Raw genomic sequence first — 21,951 nt, 5'->3', positions numbered from 1 at the left:
CAGCTAATAAGAAAGCAAAGAGTCAGACATGACTGAAGTGACTTAGCGAGCATGCACGCGTGCGTGCACACACACACACACACACACACACACACACAAACCAGAGTTAAACAGCTAATAAGAAAGAGACCTAGGATTTGAACCCAAGCAGCCTGGTTACCAGAACTCTGCTCCTAACTTCTACATTAGTTGCTGCTAGAATAGATGTTTACTTTTACTTTCAATTGGAGGTTCATTTTGCAGGACAGAAAGAGACACAGAGGTAGAGAACAAACACATGGATACCCAGGAGGAAAGGAAGGTGGGATAAATTAGGAGACTGCAATTGACAGACACTATGTATCAGATAGATGACTAATGGAAACTTACTATATGGCTCTAGGGACTCCACTCAATGCTCTGTGGTGACCTGAATGGGAAGGAAAGTCAGAAAGAAGGGATATATGTATACATAAAGCTTACTCACTTTGCTGTACAACAGAAACTAACACAACTTTGTAAAGCAACTATATTCCAATAAAAACTAGAAAGTTAATAAATCCACTTATCAAAAAAAAAATGGAAAATTTCTGTCCTCATTAGGCTAAGAGCAGGTGAAGAGAATTGCCTTTTATCTGTTTTCTCTCCTTGCACCTAGGCTGGGTATGCAATTAGAAGGTCATAGGTCAACCCATCCCCAAATTTTTCATGCTGGAAAGGCTTTTATACACTGACTTTCCATCTGGCAATAGGACCTCTGTGACTAAAGTCCATGACATTTGGTTGGATAAAATAAATATCTCAAGAGCAGTCTGCATCTGCAGGTGTGCAATGGAAAAGTGAGGCAAGAATGAGTACAGTTCCACATGAAAACCCTCACGTCTCAGTAGTCTTTACAGAATTGGAGCACTTCATACACTTCTCAAGAATAAAAAAGGGAAACTCCAAGTAACAATTCTCAAAGTCTTTCCCACTATGAATTGTCTCTACTATTTTGGAATGCTTTCCCTCATAGACTTCATTTTTTGAAAGCTCGTTGTCAATCAAGTGGGTCACGATTAAGTAATACAGGATTTCTCACTTTATTCAAAGTCTTATATAATAGTCAATTATAAATTGAGTAAAAAGAGATAACTAGAGATACTGCACCAAGCTGGTAAAACTCAGCCGACAAGCTAGAAATTCAGTACTTCTATTAGTCATGAGAACGAATCTGGGTAAATGCATGGTCCCTGTAAATGTGCTCTTAGGCTACTTCCTGTATGTTTGCTTTCTTTCATTTTCTTTGAATTACAGGAAGTACCCACCACTTAGTGAGCATCAGTTCTGCTGGGCAGTTTGCTTGCTTCATGTCTGATGTTTTCACTAAAATACAGATCAGGTATGACTCATTTCACTGATGAGAACACCAGGTCCCAGAGAAGCTAAGAAATGTACTCCAAGTTAACATGGAGCTGGGCCAGAGTCCACATGGGCCATGTCTGCCTGACCTAAGTCCTGCTGCTTTATCCATTATAATAGCTAGTATCTTTGGGGGAACCTATGGTATGTGAATTATAACTCAAAATAAATGGAAGGAAGGACAGAGAAAATGAAGGAAGATTCACTGAGATCCAGACTTCATCATAGGCCAGGCATCAGACTTTAAAAAATTTTCTTTCAGTAATCTGAATGTGCAGCTGGTTGAGGCAGCAAGTGGTCAAAACAGTTCCAACGTTGCCAGCTCAGATCTCAGGCAGCAAGGAACCATCACAGGGCTCATTATAGTGTAGAACTTGCTTCCCTGGAATATGTTCTGACCATTGACACATCAATTTCCTAAGGAAATAAAATATATGTACTAAGATCTAGGTGCCAAGATGTTGGTTCACTAGAGCACCATTTACAGAAATCCAAATTAATCCAAACGCCCAATTAGAAACTAAAAAATAAAGGATGTCATACGATAGACTACTATGCATCTTCCCCCAAAATGTAAGTTATTTAAAGAAAAGGAAAATTAAGAAGTGTACTTGAAAACTGTTATGCCCAGGAAACCCCAGGTAAGTCATTAGATCATACCATCACATGAATCAAAATCAACAAATACTAAAAACTGCATTAAGATAGCTTGCTTCGACCACTGTTACGTACCTCCCTACCTCTTACAGGTTACACTTCCACTTCCTCTGCGTCATTCTTGCTTTTATTTATTTAGTAAATTCAAATGAACATACACATAGTAAATAAATAAAACACAAATGTATATGCATGAATACGTACTCTAATTTCCTGCTTCATACACAAAGGTAGTAAACAATATACATTATTCTGCACTTCTTTGCGCTTACACAGCATAGGGTTCTTTTATGTCAGTCTCTAGGGATACATAGAAAGCTGTGTGCTATTTCACTGGTGAATACACAATACTTTACAAAATTCCCCCTTGATATATTATTGGCTTTTTTCCACTCTTTCGCTATTACAAAAAATGTTTAAATTGTAAGTGTTTTGTGTTACTTTGACTATGTGTATTGGGTCATTTTGACAGCAATGGCCAACTTGCCCATGATGGTTGCTCAGTTGTGTCCAACTCTTTGCGACCCCATGAACTGCAGCACCCCAGGCTTCTCTACCCATCACTATATCCCTGAGCTTGCTCAAACTCATGTCCACTGAGTCAGTGATGCCATCCAACCATCTCATCCTCTGTCGCCCCCTTCACCTCTTACCCTTAATCTTCCCCAGCATCAGGGTTTTTTCCACTGGGTCAGTTTTTTGCATCAGGTGGCCAAAGTATTGGAGTTTCAGCTTCAACATCAGTCCTTCCAATGAATACTCAGGGTTGATTTCCTTTAGGATTGCCTGTGATGGACATAGCACCAACCTGTACCTATACCACAGTGTAGGTTAATGCCAGGAGAGTGATGTCATAGGACAGGATTTTGCTGATTTGTCAGGTGAAAAATAGTATCTCATTTATCTCATTGTGGTTTTAATTTGCTTTTCTCTTTCTGTGAGTGAGGATAAGCATCTCTTCATATATTTTAAGTCAATTCAGATTTCCTTTCCTCTGCAGTATTTATTCATGTCCTTTGATCACTTTTTCTATGGAGTAATAATAGTAACACATATTATAACAGTGCTCATTTATACAAGTGTATTTTCATAGGTACAAACAAAACAAAAAGTTCACTGCATGGTGCGTGGGTGAATAAAATAAGTGATTCGAAATCCTTTTTGTGTATCAGAAAAAACATTGTCTCCTTTAAAATTGGGAAGGTGTTTTTTGTTTGTTTGCTTACAATTTGCTTTAGCTTACATGAAACCAGTTCTTTTGAAAACCAAATACAAGTTCAGATCTGGAAACAAAAGAAGAGCAACCAGATACAAGAAAGAAGAAATCTAATTTAGTCTTCTTGGTTCTGAAGAATGTGATCAGGCATCTTTAGCCCAAATATCTGGCCCTCCTCTTAGCCATCTGGAACTATTTCTGCATTGGGAGAGCGTAGAAGGCAAGATGGAAAAACAGCAAATCACCCAAAGTTTTGTGCAGCTGATTTCCCTGCCGGGCCCGAGGGCAAATGCTAGGTAGTTTCCAACTTCTCAGCAACTTCCTGCCTCTCTCACCCTGGGCAGCCCTGGCCTGGGAGGTGCAGAGAAGGGAGGGCAGTGGGGGTGGGGAGACAGCCTGAGTGGCAGCAGGAGGGCGCTGGTGTGGTTGGTGGGGTTTCACCCTCTCAGGTTTCAATTTTGTTCACGTGCTCTGTCAAGTGTGGTTGATTCGTGGAAAAAGCTCAGAGTCAAACTGGCCTTGACTGGCTGGATCTCTGCAAAGTGTAGCTGGGGTGTCACAAAAAAATAAGAACAGTTAAACCACAACCAACTTTGCTCGCTTTCAAAGGGTCATAGCTAATGGAATAAAAGGTCCTTCTGCACAGTCTTGCAGTTGTTATCACAGGTACTCTGGGCTGGGGGTTCAGGTTCCCCCCTTTTGTAGACAGAGTTCATCCAATGAGCTCCTCTGTGAATTGGGAACCTTATGCTCAGATGTCCAAATGCTGCACCTCAAGACCCTGAAGAAAAGGGCAGACAGGACTCCTTGGAACACAGGACTCCTTCCCCCAACCACCTGTGCTCTTCCATGATCTGTGAGGCTGATATGTCTTGGTTTTATTTTCTCAGTGTAGACCAGGTAACATGAGACCCGATCCCTGAACCCAGTGACATAGAAAGACTGCAGATGTGTGCAACAGGGATGTGCTTTCTCCCTCGTGAGAAACGAGATACAGAAGGTCCTGGGGTCACCTAGCTGTGCAATTGAGTATCACATATACTAGTCACCCAAGCCCCCTAAAGGGACAAAATGACTTCAGAGTCCATCTGAGCAAGGCTTTCCAGATGGTAAATCAGATGACAGTGTGAAAGGTGAATAGCAGAGGGCTGCTCGGCAGCATGAGCATGAAGAGCAGGTGGCCCCCTCTCCACCCAGCAGGTCCAGAGCAGGGGTCCAGGCCCTGCACTCCGTCCATCCAGCCCCAGAGAGAAGCAGGGCTCTATGGCTGAGGTCAAAGCTTCAGCTGTCACAGTCTGAACTTGCAGCACAATCAAGTCACATCCTTCCTTCCTCTTGTCTTTTCTCTGAGAGCCAACATCTGGGGTCCCTGCCCTCCCAGGAGGACTGGCCACGTCCTACTAGTCCAGCATGAGTGTAGGGGGAGAGCTCCTTCCTAGGTTAAAGTCACACACTGACGTCCAGCTCAGGCCCTGTGTGGTCGTGGTGTAGACGCGGGACAGGACGTTCTCACTGTGATGACACCATTGAAGTCTGGAGGTTTTAGTCCACAGCCTGACCCTGGAGCTCTGCCTTTCTCCACATAAGGTGCTCCTTCTGGTGAGGCCCCACTCCCAGGGAGCTCCAGCTGCACTTCTGTTCTTAAATGACATAATGAATAATGACAAGAAACTGACAGACATGCTGCTTCCCATGAAGCACTGAGTTGAATATTTCTTTTTAGCAAAAACAGCTCACAATAGAATTGAGTTCATTTTGATTCAAGCTAACTAAACACAAGGGGAAATAATTTCATAGAAAGGGTTTAAAGAAGGGTATTCAGACTATTTTAGATCATACTTCTAAGAGAAAGATTCTATCTCTGGTGACCTTCTATATGTATTCACAATCCCTCAGGTCCCCCTTTTGTAATTTTAATACTTTAGGCCAAATACATAATGCAAACAGGAAAAATAAAACTAACCATTTTGATACGTTGGAGTTTATTACCTTTTAAAATTGTACAAATAGCGCATGTGCATGAGTTAAAAAACATAAGGGAAATGTAGGGAGTTAAAAAAAATACAAAAGAAATTGAAAACATGAGAAAAAAATTCCATTCTGCAAATCAAAATAAAAAGATATTTTGCATACTAACAAAGTGTTATTCCAATATATTAAGAAGTCTCTTTGATTAGGAACACAGCACAAGACTTTCTGCAACTATTCATTGACAGGTCAGATCCAGTCTCACTGAATATAGGGTGGACCATGACATTATCTTTCCAGCCACAGGCAGGTGACATAAATGGGTGTGGGTGTGGTACCATGTCTGTGAGGTATTACAATAAATAAATTCTTTATTAGCCGCTCAATATGTCAGCAGTGGATGTCACCAGTTCAACCTTCAATAGGGAGACCCCATCTCCAGTTCCTTTTTCTTTCTGGTGACTTTCAATGAAGGTTTTTCACACTTAGAAGAAAAGAAAACACAATGTTTGAGATGCAGTGTAAAAAGGCAAAAGGCTACACTTGCAAAAACCATGGGTGGGGCAACTCAAGAACTTAAAGCCTTTTAGAAAAGCATCTACTATTCACACGCCCACGATTTTGCCTTATGTCTGAACACTGTTGTAGGAAAAGGGCCCCAAGCACAGTGGATACCGCTGATGCAGCGCCTCCAGTACCAGGACTCCGGCTGCCTCTGCTGGCCTGTCTGACTCTATGCCAACTGCCCACCTTCTATGAATCAGTGCACTACTTTTTCCTGCTTTAAAATTTTATTTCATTATTTTTCATTGAGATATAATTGATAAATAACACTGTATTAATTTAAGTTATATCACATAATGACTCTATATTTGTATATATTTTGAAATGGTCACCACAGTAAGTCTACATAAGTTAACATCCTTCACTATACATAGTTACAGATTATTTTTTTCCTATCAGATGAAGTTTTAAGATCTATCCTTTCCCTTCTGTGGTTAAATAATTAAGCAGAAATACAGCTTTTATAATTGACTGTTTGTTTGCTCATATTTGTGAGGTTGAAATGTTTCCTTTGATGATTTGAAGGGACTGAACAATGTGCCCTGACCTGGAGGCACATGGAGCCCGACTACTGTGACTGGACCACACCTGTCATCTCAGAAGCTCCAACACACTCCAGAGACAACCAGCCTGTGCAGACCACAGTGGATGCTGGTACAGATGGGGCACCTGAGTCCTGGCTCTGCCCCTGCCAGCTGTGGGACCCTGGACCAGTCACTCCCCCTGTCTTCCCTGCCAGTGGAGACAAGGACAGTACCACCTCCCGGGACTGCTGCCCTTGCTGCCCTCAGAAGTTAGAGTTTGTAATTAAATCAGGTCTGACATGGAGACATTTTGGCTACAATAAACAAAAATGAACTAAGTCATCCTTATTCAGAAATGTGGGACTCTGACGTAGTTTTCATCCTCCACCAATTTATACCTAAAAAATGTTAAGAGATTTTACATAATAAAATGTGCCTGACAAATTCACATAATTAGGAGAAATATAACTATAATCACTCTCATATTTTCTGAATTTAACTTTGAATCTACTTGAAGGAAGGCTCCATATTTAACTACTTCACTATTACAGTTTCATTTTCAAAGACTTACTTTAACAAAAGTCTTACTCATAGTTCTAAAAGTGGTTTTTCACTGTCCTGCTTTTCTTCAGCTTCATTTTCAGATCCTAGATAGTAGAGAAGGGGAAGGAGGAAAAGTACCACATTCAATTACAGTAACAGATGATTTCTTTAACATTATAATATACATGCATAAAATTTTAAATGAGGGCTACATGTGTTTAATCCACAAGAGATTTAAGTTAATGAAACTGTAAAATAGTTTTACATTATATCTTATAGAAGGAAAATCTTTAAATATCATTCACACTAATCTGTCCAATGGATTTCATGTATGTTCTTCTAAAAATATTCATATAGACCAAGAACTATTATCCACTGATCCTCCTCATCTGTTTCTTTGCTGAAAAGCTTACCAAATCTCTTTGGTATAAATAATTTAACATATGTATTTGAAAAATGGCTGTATTCAATGAGTGAGAGAGGGAGTCTAAAGTATGGGGGAAGCTGATAGTCACCACTGTGTGCTGTTTCAGCAACCATAGTTACAACCATTCTGAGTCCATGTTGTATGAGCCTTCTATTATTGTTTCTTTTAAGAACATACTTTATTTTTCAATTCTTATTTTTATTCATTTTTTTGGCCACAACATGCAGGATGTGGGATCTTAGTTCCCTGACCAGGGACCGAATCCATGCCCTCTACATTGGAAGCATGGAGTCTTAACCACTGGATCACCAGAGGAGCCTCTACCTTCTACTATTCTTGAATTTGACCCAGTCATTTTTCTGGGATGATATCCTTAGGATATATCCTTGAGGAAATAACACTTTTTCCATTATGAGATTTTCCCTCTAAAAATGAGAAGAAAAATCTAATGTCTGAGTGTAGAAAATTATTATATTATTATATTTCATGGAAATATAATTCTATAGTACATAACAACACAGGAAATATATATGCAATAAAAGTAAAAGCAAATATATAACAAGAAATACAGTATAAGATCATATTTGATAAAAACTTGTAACTTTACATACTAGCATGAATCAGTAAGACTAGGGAAAAAAAAAGACCAGGTGACTTATGTACATTTCAGATATTCCAAAATTTCTATAATAAACTTAAAGTTACTTTATAACTTTTTAAAAAGGGTATAAATAATATAGACAGTATAGCCAACACACATTATGTAAATTATAAACACAAAAGTAGAAAGAAACAAACTGTCAATACTAATGTTGCTGAATAGTCTGAAGGACAGTTATCTTCTACTTTTGTTCTTTTCACATTTTTATAGCAATTACACATTCCTCTCATACTCAGGGAAGGGAACTAAAGACGGTGGTGAGGAGACCAAGGGGACAGGTTAGGATGTTACCTAGTCACCTACAAGAGCAGCCTGCCTCTCTGCCACTTTACTCTTATCGCATAATACAGTTCAAAAGGGATGCTTTCACCCGGAGGGAAACTGGGGGGCAGGATAAATGGGGAGAGTGGGACTGACACAGACACAATACTATATACAAAGTAGATAACTTATAAGGACCTACTGTATAGCACACAGAACTGTACTCAATACTCTATAATGACCTATAAAGGAAAACAATCTTTAAAAGAGTGGACATCACATATGTGTGTAATTGACGCATTTTGCTATGCAACTGAAACAAACACCACATTGTAAATCAACTATATTCCAATAATTTTATTTCATTTTTTAAAAAAAGGGCACTTTTTGGAGAACGTCTGCCTGGATTATAGCCAAGAACAAATCTGGCACAGAAGAATGAACCCCCAAAGAAGCTTAAGAAAAGTCTGTGTCCCACACCTAAACCTCACAAATGTCATGTCGTTCAGATTAGGTTTGTGGTAAAGCAAATACATAAAGATACAGTGGCAGGAAGGCTTCACTTCCCAGCTTATTACACTGCCAGAAATCTTAGAGACTCCAGGGTAGTTTAACTGCCAGCTCACTTGCAAGGAGTCTAAGGAAGGTGGTCACATGGAGTCTTCCTGTTTCCGGGCTCACTTTCCACCTGTGAGGGTAACGGCATTCAAGCCACAATAAACTGACATGCTTTAGAACTACTGGGAAGTCCTAAATAAAGTCAAATTTTTTAAACACAATAATACATATGCTTTCCCTAATCTCAAAGTGAAAGCTACTAAGGTGTTCTGGCTATTGCCAAAGAACAAGTTCAACCAGTCTTTTCTGAAAAGTGACTATAAAAACTAATGAACCAAACAGCAAATTCAGTGCTAGGGAGGCAACCTAAGGCTTGAAACTTTGTGAGAAGTGCTTGAAAAACTGCAGAACTGAGAGAACAATATTGTTCCTCCACCTCCCATCACTCAGCTTCATGGTATGAAGAAGGTTCTTCCGAGTATGGCAGGCTGTGAGGACTGGCAGCAGATTTACACAGTTGAAGGAGCTCCTTTCATTTGAGGTGAGGAGTAATGCAATGGTGCAACTGGTGTGTGAACATAAAGCCCAGAGTCTCTGCTGGTTTGAGGTGATGGTCAAGGCTGCAGCGAGCATATGCTTGCCTGAAGCTGTGTGCAAACTCAGCGGAAACCCAAGAGAATCCATGCTAGACCAGGCAACTTTGAGGCTGTAAACATGTGTAGAGGAGATGCAAAAATATTCAGCAAAAAGCACAAGTGGAAGAAGACTCGAAAAGACCTGAAATTCAAATGCGCTATCCAATACATACAAATGGCCATCTGGCTGAGGATACAAGTCTTAACCAAGGTGACTGATCACAAAACCTGTGCAATCACTGGTTAGCACTACACAATATGGACACAAGGATAACTCCTAAGAACTCAGGCTTAAAAATGAAAGAATTAACAACTGAGAAGACACATCTGCAGCCACACCACAGGGGACATAATTTCACAGGCAGCCCACACCAGCATGCTGCTGCTGCTGCTGCTAAGTCGCTTCAGTCGTGTCCGACTCTGTGCGGCCCCAGAGATGGCAGCCCACCAGGCTCCCCCGTCCCTGGGATTCTCCAGGCAAGAACACTGGAGTGGGTTGCCATTTCCTTCTCCACACCAGCATGGATGGTGTCAAATTAAATTTTCAGTGCCTCCATCTAGACTTGTTTAGCACAGATGACAGGATGCAACTGAGTTATTCTTTAAGTCAACCGTTCAGTGATTCAGGATGTGATAAATTACCTTTTATCCAACATCACAACTGGTTCATTTAAATTATCTGAGCACATAAGAACTTCAACCTGACCATCTGAGAGAGAACTGGGCTTCCTCATTCTTTCAACTTAACACACAGGCAAACAGGATATGGCTAAAGCAGCAAGGAAATCTGTAAACAAACCACCTTATATCCTTTAAAATACATCCACTAAAATGTGCTAATTTTCCAAGGCTCTGTGACTCTAAAATTCAAGCCATTCCTTTACAAGGAAAAATGCTAACATTTAAATTTCTGGTGTCTCCAATTTCTTTCTTCCTCTCTTTATTCATTCCTTCAAAAGCTCTAAGTTTACTATGTACCAGGTACTCAACTTGGTACTAGAGAAAGACAGACAACAGGCAAGGCAGGCCCCAGCTGTCCTCTTAACGACTAGGGGCCAATCAGCAGGGTACTAGGATAAAAAGCTTATAACTTCTGCTGCTGAAAACCATTTGCTATTTGTCCACTGACCTAACAAGCAAGTTTTAGAGTAAAATCTTTTCTGGGCACATTAATTCCAAGAATAGTTTTTAATCTTAATTCTTTCCTAAATTGAACACAGACAATGAAAATATACAGTAAAGTAAGTCACCCTGAACACTCCTCTGCCCAGTACTATCTGGTCTTTGTCTTAAACAATGCAGCCACCCAGTGGAAGGCTTACAGTGTTGTTTGTTTAGCTTCATAATTCTATGACATGGTAATGCTTTCAACTGCCACTAGGGGGTGGTAAAAGTCAAAGGAGGAAGCCCATGGCTTGCTTGAAAAATGCCTGAGGAGGTATTCCTCACATTATTATCCTGCTGTTCTGAACTTCTGATTAAAAAAAAAAAGTGCACATAGGTGCTGAGAAATTCTATTAGTCTCAGGAAAAAGGTACACAAAATCATGAACTATAATGTAAACTTCAAAAAAAAAAAAAAGAATGAGTCCTCTGACATACAAAAATCTCAAGGAAATCATCCTTATAATGAGGTAATGAAAAGTTTAATATTCATCCTAGTGTCTGCTGACTGAGAAATAGCTTTTCTGCTCAATAATACCTTTATTTCATCTGACTCTATGATTTTGTTGTTATTTTTTAAGATTTACTTATTTATTTTATTTTTTAGCTGGGCTGGGTCTTTGTTGCTACCTGCAGGCTTTACTGTTTGTTGCAGTGCATGGGCTTCTCATCGCAGCGGCTTCTCTTGATGCAGAGTACAGGCTCTAGGTCACGGGCTTCAGTAGTTGCAATGCATGGGCTCAGTAGCTGCAGCTCCCAGGCTTTAGAGCTCAGGCTCAGTAGTTGTGGCACATGGGCTTAGTTGCTCTGTGGCATGTTGGATCTTCCTGGACCAGGGACCAAACCAGTGTCCCTTGCATTGAAAGGCAGATTCTTAATCACTGCACCACAAGGGAAGCCCTATGATTTTCTTTCATATTGCTTTTAAATTCAACACCAATAGTCCAGAATATCAAGTTACTTCAAGTTCCCCTGACTCCCTATGTCACAATGGGATGTCTCCGATCTTCACATGGCTCTTTCTGCCTGGAGTTTGTTTTACTCTATTGTGTGTGTGTGTGTTTAAAATATTTACTATGTGTAGTGTGAGAATAAAATAATGTAGTCTCTAACTCAAGTTTACATCCTAATAACAGAAAGAGGCCAAGGCACTGCCAAAGTCAGTGCAGTCAATGCTGTGGAAGGATTCTTAGGAACATGAGGCAAAAGATGCCCTACCTATGACTGATGGGAGTCAGGGGGCATGGTGGGATGGGGTTAGGAAGAAGGCTTCTCAACATCTGAGCGGACACTGGGACCACAGAGATATGTCAAGGGTAGAACAAGCAAGACGCACAGTGGCTTGGGGGCTCTGGTGCATTTTCAGAAATCTAAGAATGGCACGCAGGAGCATAATGAGACGAGAGTTTAGACCATGGTGGGTGGACACACAGGTGCTTTCTGCCAGGCTTAGGATCCAATCACTTTCTTAATCTTTTGTGTCACTGAAGGCTTTTAGGCAAGGGAATAATAACATGGTCAATTTTGCTAATATTGAAAAATATATAAAATTTGCATATATTAGCTGTGATCATAGATGCTAGCCCTGGAGCTGGGGTTCAAGTCCAAGTTCCACCTTCTTACTCTTTGTGTAATATTGGATGAACTATCTCACCTCTCTGGGCCTCGACTTGCTGATCTCTAAAACAGGGCTAATGAGACTTTAACCTCCTTAGAGAGGTTATGAGGAACCCTTAGAACAATGCAGTCATTCTATCTAACATGGTATTATGGTGGCTGGTTGGGAGAAGGCAACTGAGGAGGAGGTTGTTGCAGAAACAGAAGTGATGACAATTTAAATGAAATCAAGGAAGTAGCAACAAAGAGGTTCAAAATGGCATGGTGAACTATGGGCCGGGAGCCATAGGGAAGGGGCGGAGTCCCCAGTGAGGCTCTGGTTTCTGACATGGGCAACGGGGTGGGTGGTGCTCTCAGACATGGGGGATTCTGGAGGAAGGTCAATCAGGGGTGACAGATAACAGAGAGCATCAAGACTCTCCCCTGTCCACATATCGGTGTGTAGGGCCCTCTATCATGTGTATTTTTGCATCTCTGCATCTCATCATGGGTTGCACATCAAGACCACGTCTTATTTATATTCATATCCTAAATGTGTGGTATGTTAAATGTTTGCTAAGCGTATTGAGAAGTACAGGGGGTTAGGTGAGGGGGGAAAGCTTTTGAATGATAGACAAAAACATAAATGATAAATCAAATTTTCTACCTGCTTCAGATTCAGGAGGAGAATAAAACTGACCATCAGAAAGACCCCCAGGAATCAGCGCCGCCCTCTCCGAGGCATCCTGAACTATCAAGAGTCCTGGAAGAGAAGAAAGTCAGATGCTGGGAATGATGCCACTGTTCTGGTAGCTTTGTGGCCAGGTTAACCAAAATAAAAGTGTTATTATTACATTTTTAAAACTCTTAGTAGGATAGGGTACTTTGCAAAATCTTTCAACCAAAACCTAAGTGTTAATAGAATCTTCCCATCTGGAAATACCTACTTCCCTATAGAAATCAACAACATCAAAACCAAAGCACAAAGCTAGACAAAAAAAAGAACTCATGAGCTTGTTCAAATGGCCTCCAGTCTACACCTGGTTAGAGAAATGCCAGCATAAAAGCAAAAAAAAACACTAGCAGAGAGGCTGTCGACAATGCATTCTTCTGGCTGAAGCTGAGTTACACCGAGATAAAGCTGGAGGAAGCACCAGGCCAAACAGCAGGTGCCAGGTGTGCATGTAATACTGGTTACAGTGAAAATAAATGCTATTTTCAATGTTTTCACTAATTATGTGTTTTGCTTTATTAGTGACTTTAGTTTAATCACATAGGCATGCAAGCCTCAGTCACACGAACAGTTGACATACTTTCACTAAAGTTCAGTTTGACGTTTGTATACAACTTAAACAATTTTTATTTTTTTTTACTTTTGGCCAGGCCTGGAAGCACGAGGGATCTTAGTCCCCTAACCAGGGTCTGAACCCACACCCACTGTAGTGGAAGCCCAAAGCCCTAACCACTGAACTACCATGGAATGCCTCTTTTTAACAAGTGGCTTCATTTAGCTTTAGTTGTCCCTTTTCCACAATACAGTTTCATAAAAGAAGAGAGGGCACATTAATCTTTGTCTGATTAATGTGTTTTAAAATCTCTTCTTGAATGATAATTCTTTTCTCATCGATTTCATCTTTGTATATGAACTTTTGAAAAATAAAACCACTTACAAGGTTATTTTTCCTTCTACTATATCTTGAGGTTATAATCATGTTTAACTTGCTGTAAGACATAAGAAAAAATTTTTTTTTGCCTATTAGGTGGGGCAAATCCAGCCAGATGACTGAGAGAACATAAAAACAGCAAGTTTTACAACTGTCTGAGTCTCTGCTTTGAACTTTGATTATATGTGTCTAAGGGGACAGGTGGAATGTGTGTGCTTCCACTAAGGCCATTACACAGAGAAGAATTCCAGTCTAAAGTTCAATCATTTGGATTTCCAGTGAACATGCTGTGATGCCACACAAGGAGATGATAACAACTTTAACAGGATTCATTACCACACAATGCCAGCTCTCACCCTCTACTCAGAGGAGGATGGAAAGCCTGAGACGGGTGAACATTTCTCTGGCTGGCTAACTTCCTCCTCTCCTTTCCATCTCCATCAGCAACCCATCAACAGTCCCCCTGCAGGCACTCAGTTACTCACATGGCAGCCCAAAGGCACCACCTGTGAGATGGACAGTGATAGGAGGCTCTGGAGAATCAAGAACTTCTCTGTAGAACTGCTATCTTGGCACCAAATGCTCCGTGACCTCTAGCTGTTATCAACAGGGAGAAAAGGTCAACCTGTCTGAGGAGAAGGAGGCGTTGGCTACTGTTGTTGCTGCTGGAATGTCTTTTTCACCAGTATCCACACTTGCTTCCAGGGAAGTCTGCCCTAACAGCTGGAGGGAGGGGCCACATGCTGTCCCTGTCCCTTCATCCAACTCTTCCTGCAATGTCTCCTGCAGCCCGCAGGGTGGAGACCCCAGATCTGCCCAACTCCGCCCACAGCTCCATGCAAAGATCTCAGAAGCCTCCTACACTTTCGGTGGGAATGTAAACTGTCCCAGCCACGATGAAGTATGGAGTATAAAAAACTAAAAATAAAGCTACCATGTGATCCAGCAATCCCACTCCTGGGCATATATCTCGAGAACACCATAGTTCAAAAAGATACATGCACCCCGATGTCCACTGCAGCACTATTTACAATAGCCAGGACACAGAAACAACCTAAATGTCCGCTGACAGATGAATGGATAAAGAATGGTACATATATACAATGAAATGTTACTCAGCCTTAGAAGAAGTATGAAATAATGCGATTTGCTGCAACATGGCTGGACCTAGGAATCATCATACTAAGTGAAACAAGTCAGACTAAGATAAATATGATAATTACTTATACATGGAATCTAAAAATCGATACAAAAAAACTCATTAACAAAGCAGAAATGGACTTACAGGCTTAGAAAACAGATTTATGGTTACCAAAAGGGAAAGGTGGGAGAGGAAGGGATGAATTAGGAGGTAATCCCAATTACATATATACACTAATATATATATGATAAATCATCAACAAGGACCTACTGTATAGCATAGGGAACTCTGTTCAATACTCTGTAATATCCTGTATGGGAAAAGAATCTGGAAATAAATAAATATATGTATATGAACAACTAAATCACTTTGTTACACATGTGAAACTAATAAACACTGTACATCAACTATATGCCAATAAAAATTAAAAAACTAAAGAAAACAAAGCCAGAACTCTGCAGCCCTTCCCCCAACCTGGCTAGTCTCAGGAGATAAACTCGGAGAGAAACCTACTGTTTTCTTCTTCTGCCTCTTGAGGTAACACTTTGAAGTCCAGGAACCACGTCTCGATCCAGGCAAGGATGAAGGAAATGATGGGCAGCACATAGCCAAAAGCCCCTTGTGAGAAAAGCTGGAACAGACATGACCAGAAGAGAGAGAGAGTTACCATGAGCTCATTCTAGAGAACAAGATATCAGCACAGACAGTCACGGCACAAAGAAGTGGAAAGCCGTACCTTTGAGAGGATCACTTTTGCTAATAAAAAGGCACTGGTCACTGCTGTTGTTAACTGAAAGACACATAATCCAGCAACATTCAAATTAGCTATGTGGCACTGTAAAGGCATCTCTCTCATGCAGGAGAACCATCTGAGCCAGGATCAGGTAACGCTTGAAAAGGCCCTGGCGCACCTGGCTTCCTCCCATGTCACTCTTCCTCTGTCCCCTAAACCAGATGGGGGCAAGGAGGGCTTCCTCATGGCACGGATGCCCTGCGTGGCAGCTTGAGGTTTCCCTTCACCCACAGGCTGCTATGTTGGGAAACTCAATTCTGTCCACTGGAGGGTACAACATGTAAAGATGCTCTCTGCGTAGAAGGGACCAGTGTAAGCGAGGCAGGGCTCCCCCGGGGGTCAGGAAGCCCAGACATTATTTCCACAGGACCTGGGCCTTGTGTCTTCATCCTCTAACTAATACATGCAGCAATAAGAAACCTAACCAAAGTGAATGCCAACAGGAGTCTTGACTAACAAAATGGAGGTCAAGAAATACCAGGTGTCATACTTGGTCACTATTAACAAAGTTGCAGACCAGTTTTGTTAGCAAGACACAACACACACACACACACACACACACACATGCACATATACATGTTAATACATACACACACAGATACCCCAGCATTGGGAGAGGAGGCATCTTACATTCTGATACTAATTAATTTTTCTGGCTGACACTAAGTACTTTTCAGGAACCAGCTGACTCCTTCCAGCTGCCTGGCCCCCTCTCTGTAAATGTTTTTAGAAACAAGAATCAGAAACAATAAAATGGATGTGCTTAAAGTGAACCTTTGATAATTTCAAGCTAGAGACTGAAGAAGGTTTCTTCAAACTCACTGCACAGTCGACCACTTTCTAAAACAAACATTGAGACAGATTTTCTGAAAGATACCAGTGCACATCATGGAAACTGAACTGAATGTCCCCAGTTGGGATGGCTGGAGAAAATGGACAAGTGACAACCATCACAGCTGTTTTGGATCAGCAATAGCGTACATTCAGGAAAGGGAGCCGAGTCTGACTGAAACTGATGGCCTCCATCCATGAAATGTGAGCTTGGGGTTCGATGGGTGGTTTGACAGCAGCCCAGGGTTCTGTGGATCTCAGAAGAGATGGTCCAGGCAGACAAGGCACATGGTGGATACCCTCTTAGGACAGCACACAACTCCATGCCCAGCTGGACAAGCCCGTGCCAGGCCCACACAGACCAAGGTCCCACACAGTTTAGTCCTGCCCAAGTCTTCCAGTCTGAGGAGCTTCCCCCATATACCTGCTTTGTTTAGAGCTCTCAACAAGGTGACTGTTCAGAGGTCCATGGAAATGGCGAAAATAATTCAGGCAGAATTGCTTATAATTCTTCTTTCAATCAATGAATATTTATTGAGAAGAGCTTGTGTCAAAGCTCTGGGCTGGATGCCAGGAAATGGAAGTGAGTAAAAAATGCCACTGCCTTCTAGAAATCTGAAGGCAGCAATAAAAGGGAACTTTTACCTTTAAGACTGGAGGGAGGCGGGTAACACAGGCAGGAAGACAGGGATCAAAATCAGCAGAGACCAAATGGCGAAAAATCACCAAGAAGTTTCAACCCAAGAGGAAATGGTCCAAACTGCTTTGAGACAGAGACACTGAACTTATCTCTCATTTGCAAAATGAGGTAGAGGGTGGGCTGGTGCTTGGACCACAATCACTGCCAGGCCCCCCTGGATTCCTCATTTCTCTCAGTTTCCATAGCAATAAAAATAGTTACTCATCACCTCTGGAGAGACTGGAGAATGAAACCTACTGAGGTGTGAAGGACAGGGATTCAGGAGAAGCCAGGGGGATTCAACTCAGATGGAAACCACACATGCCCCCAGCTCAGCCCACTTGTGAGTAGGCCTTGACCACCAGCACTGGAGAGGGGAACCACTCACCAGGCATACTCACCGCTATGGCCCACCAATGGCGCAGTCTGCATACCGCATATGCAAGTATTAACACTTTAAATCGAAAAACTGCCAAAAGCTATATTAAAAAAAAAAAACAACCAAGTTTTCAGGAATATACACAAAGGTATACATTAAGTTTTACGAAGAACCCACCAAAGTGTTTTCATTATTCTGATTTAGTTGAAAACTGTCACAGATGGGTACTGGTCTATAGACCAGTTTGGGATCTCTGCTGTAGATTTGTGGAATATCGCGTAGACAGGGACTCAAATTAACTTCCCATTATCAACAAAAGAATATATAGTGAGGTGTTTCTTTTACCTTTCTATTTGAGTCCACATAGATTCTGATATTCTTTTAAGGTTGGAGACAATGTTTTCAAAGTCGACTTTCCACTTCAAGCACCTTTCCACTCACTTTTGATATCGATTGTTAGTGAAGTCCGCTGGAAAGCTTTGAGTTACTGGGGTGTTGCTAGAGTTCTGCAACCCCAGGAGCTGTCCTCTGATTGTTCACCATGGTTTAAGGACTTTTGTGAAAGGTTTTATGTGCATCACTGTCCCACATAATCCCCCACCCCAGCAATTCCATGAGTCAGCAACTATTATGATGGATACAGAAACTGTCCAAAGCCACACAATCTTAGGAGGAAGCCAGGATTGAATGCAGGTAGCCTGATTTCAAAGATCAGGCTCTTAGCCACTAGTCTAATTGTCTTAGTAATTCTCATTTACTAAGGAATAAACATAGAATAAAATTTTACCTATTTTACTTGAAAAATATGCTTATTCTGAGTAGTAAGAAGTCAGGTAGCTCTTGAGTAATGCCTCAGGGTAGGGGTCTGACAACTGTTCCTTACTAATCAAAACTGCTGAAGGGCTGGAAGCTGACAACTTCATTGCTATCATTGACTGTATGACCTCACTCAAGACCCTTTCATGTAAATGAAGTTTGCAGCTATATTTGTTTCAATTTGCAGCTTTCATTAAAAATGGGTTTACCAGTAATGTGCTCACCATTTAGTTTCTTTATTTATCCTACTCCTGTCTCTGCATTCTGGACTTGGCAAAAGCATAAATCTTTATTCCTTTATCTCAAAGTCTCCCAGATCCCAGGGTTTCCTGGAAGCTGTGTCCATTTCCAAGGCCAGGCGTGACAGTCTTTCCAAGCTGAGCTAATAGGTCCCACCTAATTGTCTAATATCATTAACTCTCTAAGCAGAGTTCAGACAACCCTTGGCCAGAGATCTGGCCAGAGGATTAACTTGGCTTCCTAAGAATTCCTGGCTCAGACTACTGAAGACAAATTCATCAGAGGAAATAAAAGGAAAGAGAGAAGTCAATTTTGTTATTACATGTCAATAGCTTTACAGAAAAAAATTATCAAGAGATTTAGGATCTAACATGCTCTGCCACAAATTCAGTGATATGGGGTAGGTCAAGACACTGACCCATGAGACTCAATGTCTTCCTCTGGAAAAGCAGATTAAATTATATCAGTGGTTTTCCAAATACTCTGTGGCAGCCAAACACTTTTTCAAAACAGTCTTACTGGAACACTAACATACTGTACAGATGAAAATGGAATCTACTCAGATTGCAAGGGGGTGATGATAAGGAACCTGGATCTCTATTTACTGGGAATCCCATTTCTTTCCTGCTACACACTTCAGCAAGGTAAGTCACAAAAACAAAACAAAGCCAGACTTTTTAGAGCATTTCAAAAGCCACTAGAAAATATAACCATTAATATTCTCAATGAAAACTAATGATGATAACAATGATTAGAGGTAAATCTCTGAGCTTCTGAAACATACCTTTCACTGGGCTAAGTGTTTTCTGGGTATTATTTTATGTTTCAGAACTATGATGATTTCATTTCAAATAGGAGCAAACTGAAGTTTAGACTTAATATATGCAAAGAAATACAATTAGTGACTGTGTTGTGAATAAAACCCAGGTTTTGCTGACTGTAAGGGTCTTAATCATTGTGCACACAGCTTCTCAGGATTGTCAATAAAGTAGTTAAAGTGAATTGGGGGGAATTTTAATTGAATGAATTTTAATTGCCTATACTGTGTAACACAGTGCAGAGACCTGACTTATTCACACTATCACCTGTAAAAAGATACCATGGAGATCTATCAAACCCATTCAAAGTCACAGTGTATCCTAGAAAGATACTACAAATATTCCTTTGACTAAAATGAACACCTCAACTACAGATAACTGCATCTATACAATTCTACAATTGACTAATGTTGCCCAAGATTGTCAATATATAAGTCTTCTCAAAAACTCCAATTATGGAAAAATGAAACAGAATTATTATTAAAAATACACTCAGAAATCTACCACAAGACAGAAAAGGAACGGCATTTTCACTGTGCTATTATATAAACAAGTAAATTTTCCTTTTTAGCATCTGCTGATGGCTTCTATCTCAGCTACTTTTGAAAGAATAAAGGAAAATCTGAATGGCTTCTTCTGCTGTGCTCCCTTATTTCTCATTAATCTTTTCTTTCCTTGAAATGACCAGAGAGAGCAATGAATGGTTCAGGGGAAAGATAATGTTTAAAAGAGGAAAAAAGAATTGCATAGAAAGGTCTACTGAGAGGAAATTTGCCTTTTGCTTAGTCTCATCATGTCTGAAATATACAACAGAGAATACTTACAAATATATCAAAATAAGAAGAGTAGTAGTCATACTGTACCACCTCTTTCTCTAACGTGTTCTCAATACCTCCATTCACCTGGGAAGGACAGGAAGAAATGAAAATGAGAGTGTTATGTGTGAAAATAAGACAGGAGAACATACAAGTAAAGTTTTACAAACACTTTTCTATCTTCTTCAGAAGACAGAGAACAACCACCAGAAATTTTAAAACATGTCAGAACCCTCATATTTCAAACAGAAAAATGGTGAAGGGCATTTCCCACTTCAATTCTGAATTCAACAAATAGATAATGGCAAACAATGCCTTGCTATAGCTTATATTTTGGCACACTAAAATGTTAAATATGATTTTTTTTCTCTTATAAGAGGATGTCTTCAATCATACAAACATGTATTTTTATGGAAGACAATTTAACATTTAACAAGGGTTCCCCTCACTTTCTGATCACTCTTCACTATTTTAAGTCTTGGAAGGCCAAGTTGTCCCCTAATCGCTTAGCAAACATCCATGACAACAGTTATCAAGACACAGAAGAGAAATGTAAAACTCTCCCTAGTCGTTCCCATTTGCTCCTAGCTTTTAAAATTCTGCACTCTTGAATAGACAACAGAATGAAGGCTAAGCTAGACCTACAATCATATGTGACAAAGTTATAGTAGATGATGTAAAGTAAACCTATTATGATAAATTTTCTGTCGTCTCCCAATTCTGTCAAAATGTACTTTAAATGATCAAGTTTAAAATTCTACATATCAAACTACAAAGAATACTACTTTTTAAAAAGTAGTATTCTTTAAAAAAAAAATCAGAAAGGAACATATGTCTGACAGCTAAGAAAGGGCCCAAGCAGACCCTCTGTGAGGACCCGTGAATTAGCTGATTAATAGGGAACATGATGTACAATAGCAAATTCAAGTTTCCAATCTGTAGTACAGACACTGCTGGTCTTGACAAACCAGTGCAGTTGTCTGAGGACAAATTAGAGGACAATTAACCAGAGATCTGGGTAAAAGAAAAAAGGGGAAAAAGTCAGTAAGGAATACCTTTGTATGATTTACATGTGTGTGTGTGTGTGTGTGGAAGTTGCTCAGTTGTGTCTGATTCTTTGCAACGCCATGGACTATAAGCCCACCAGGCTCCTCTGTCCATAGGGATTCTCCAGGCAAGAATGCTGGAGTGGGCTGCCATGCTCTCCTCCAGGGGATCTTCCCAACCCAAGGATCAAACCCAGGTCTCCTGCATTGCAGGTGGATTCTTTACCATCTGAGCCACAAGTGAAGCCCAAGAATACCAGAGTGGTAGCCTATCCCTTCTCCAGCAGATCTTCTCAACCCAGGAATTGAACTGGGGTCTCCTGCACTGCAGGTGATTTCTTTATCAGCTGAGCTACCAGGGATTTACTACGATTTACTAATTGGTCATTAGAGTAAAAGTTGACACAAGGAAAGAATCCTCTTGGCTTAGATACCTTTTCAAGTACAGTTGACCCTTGAGGAACAGGGATTTGAACTGCATGGGTCCACTTACAGGTGGCTATTTTTCAACTTTAAATATTATAGTCCTACATAGTCCACAGTTGATTGAATCCACAGGTGCGGGGGAATCATGGA

The 21,951-nt window shown here is 40.6% G+C and overlaps 1 protein-coding gene across 2 annotated transcripts in view; it reads right to left on the bottom strand.

Moving 5' to 3' along the window:
* The window catches only part of STARD3NL (STARD3 N-terminal like), a 77,500-nt gene that overhangs the window by 11,374 nt on the left and 44,175 nt on the right, over positions 1-21,951 (bottom strand). Inside the window, exons 3-9 of one of the 2 annotated variants that reach the window (XM_040260869.1) lie at positions 20,339-20,416; positions 17,663-17,740; positions 15,695-15,748; positions 15,472-15,589; positions 12,821-12,916; positions 6,881-6,956; positions 3,021-5,705 (exon numbers count right to left, since the gene is read on the bottom strand). In XM_040260869.1, the coding sequence (XP_040116803.1) occupies positions 6,898-6,956; positions 12,821-12,916; positions 15,472-15,589; positions 15,695-15,748; positions 17,663-17,740; positions 20,339-20,416 (483 nt within the window). In that variant the 3' untranslated portion in view covers positions 3,021-5,705; positions 6,881-6,897. Of the gene's footprint in view, positions 1-3,020; positions 5,706-6,880; positions 6,957-12,820; positions 12,917-15,471; positions 15,590-15,694; positions 15,749-17,662; positions 17,741-20,338; positions 20,417-21,951 lie in introns of those variants that run through there. The other variant, XM_040260868.1, reaches the window with a different exon arrangement.

Source organism: Oryx dammah, unplaced genomic scaffold (assembly GCF_014754425.2).
Source record: "Oryx dammah isolate SB20612 unplaced genomic scaffold, SCBI_Odam_1.1 HiC_scaffold_18, whole genome shotgun sequence".
NCBI classification, from domain to species: Eukaryota; Metazoa; Chordata; class Mammalia; order Artiodactyla; family Bovidae; genus Oryx; species Oryx dammah.
Note: the sequence above shows the minus strand (reverse complement) of the source record. Positions and strands in the feature narration are given on the sequence as shown.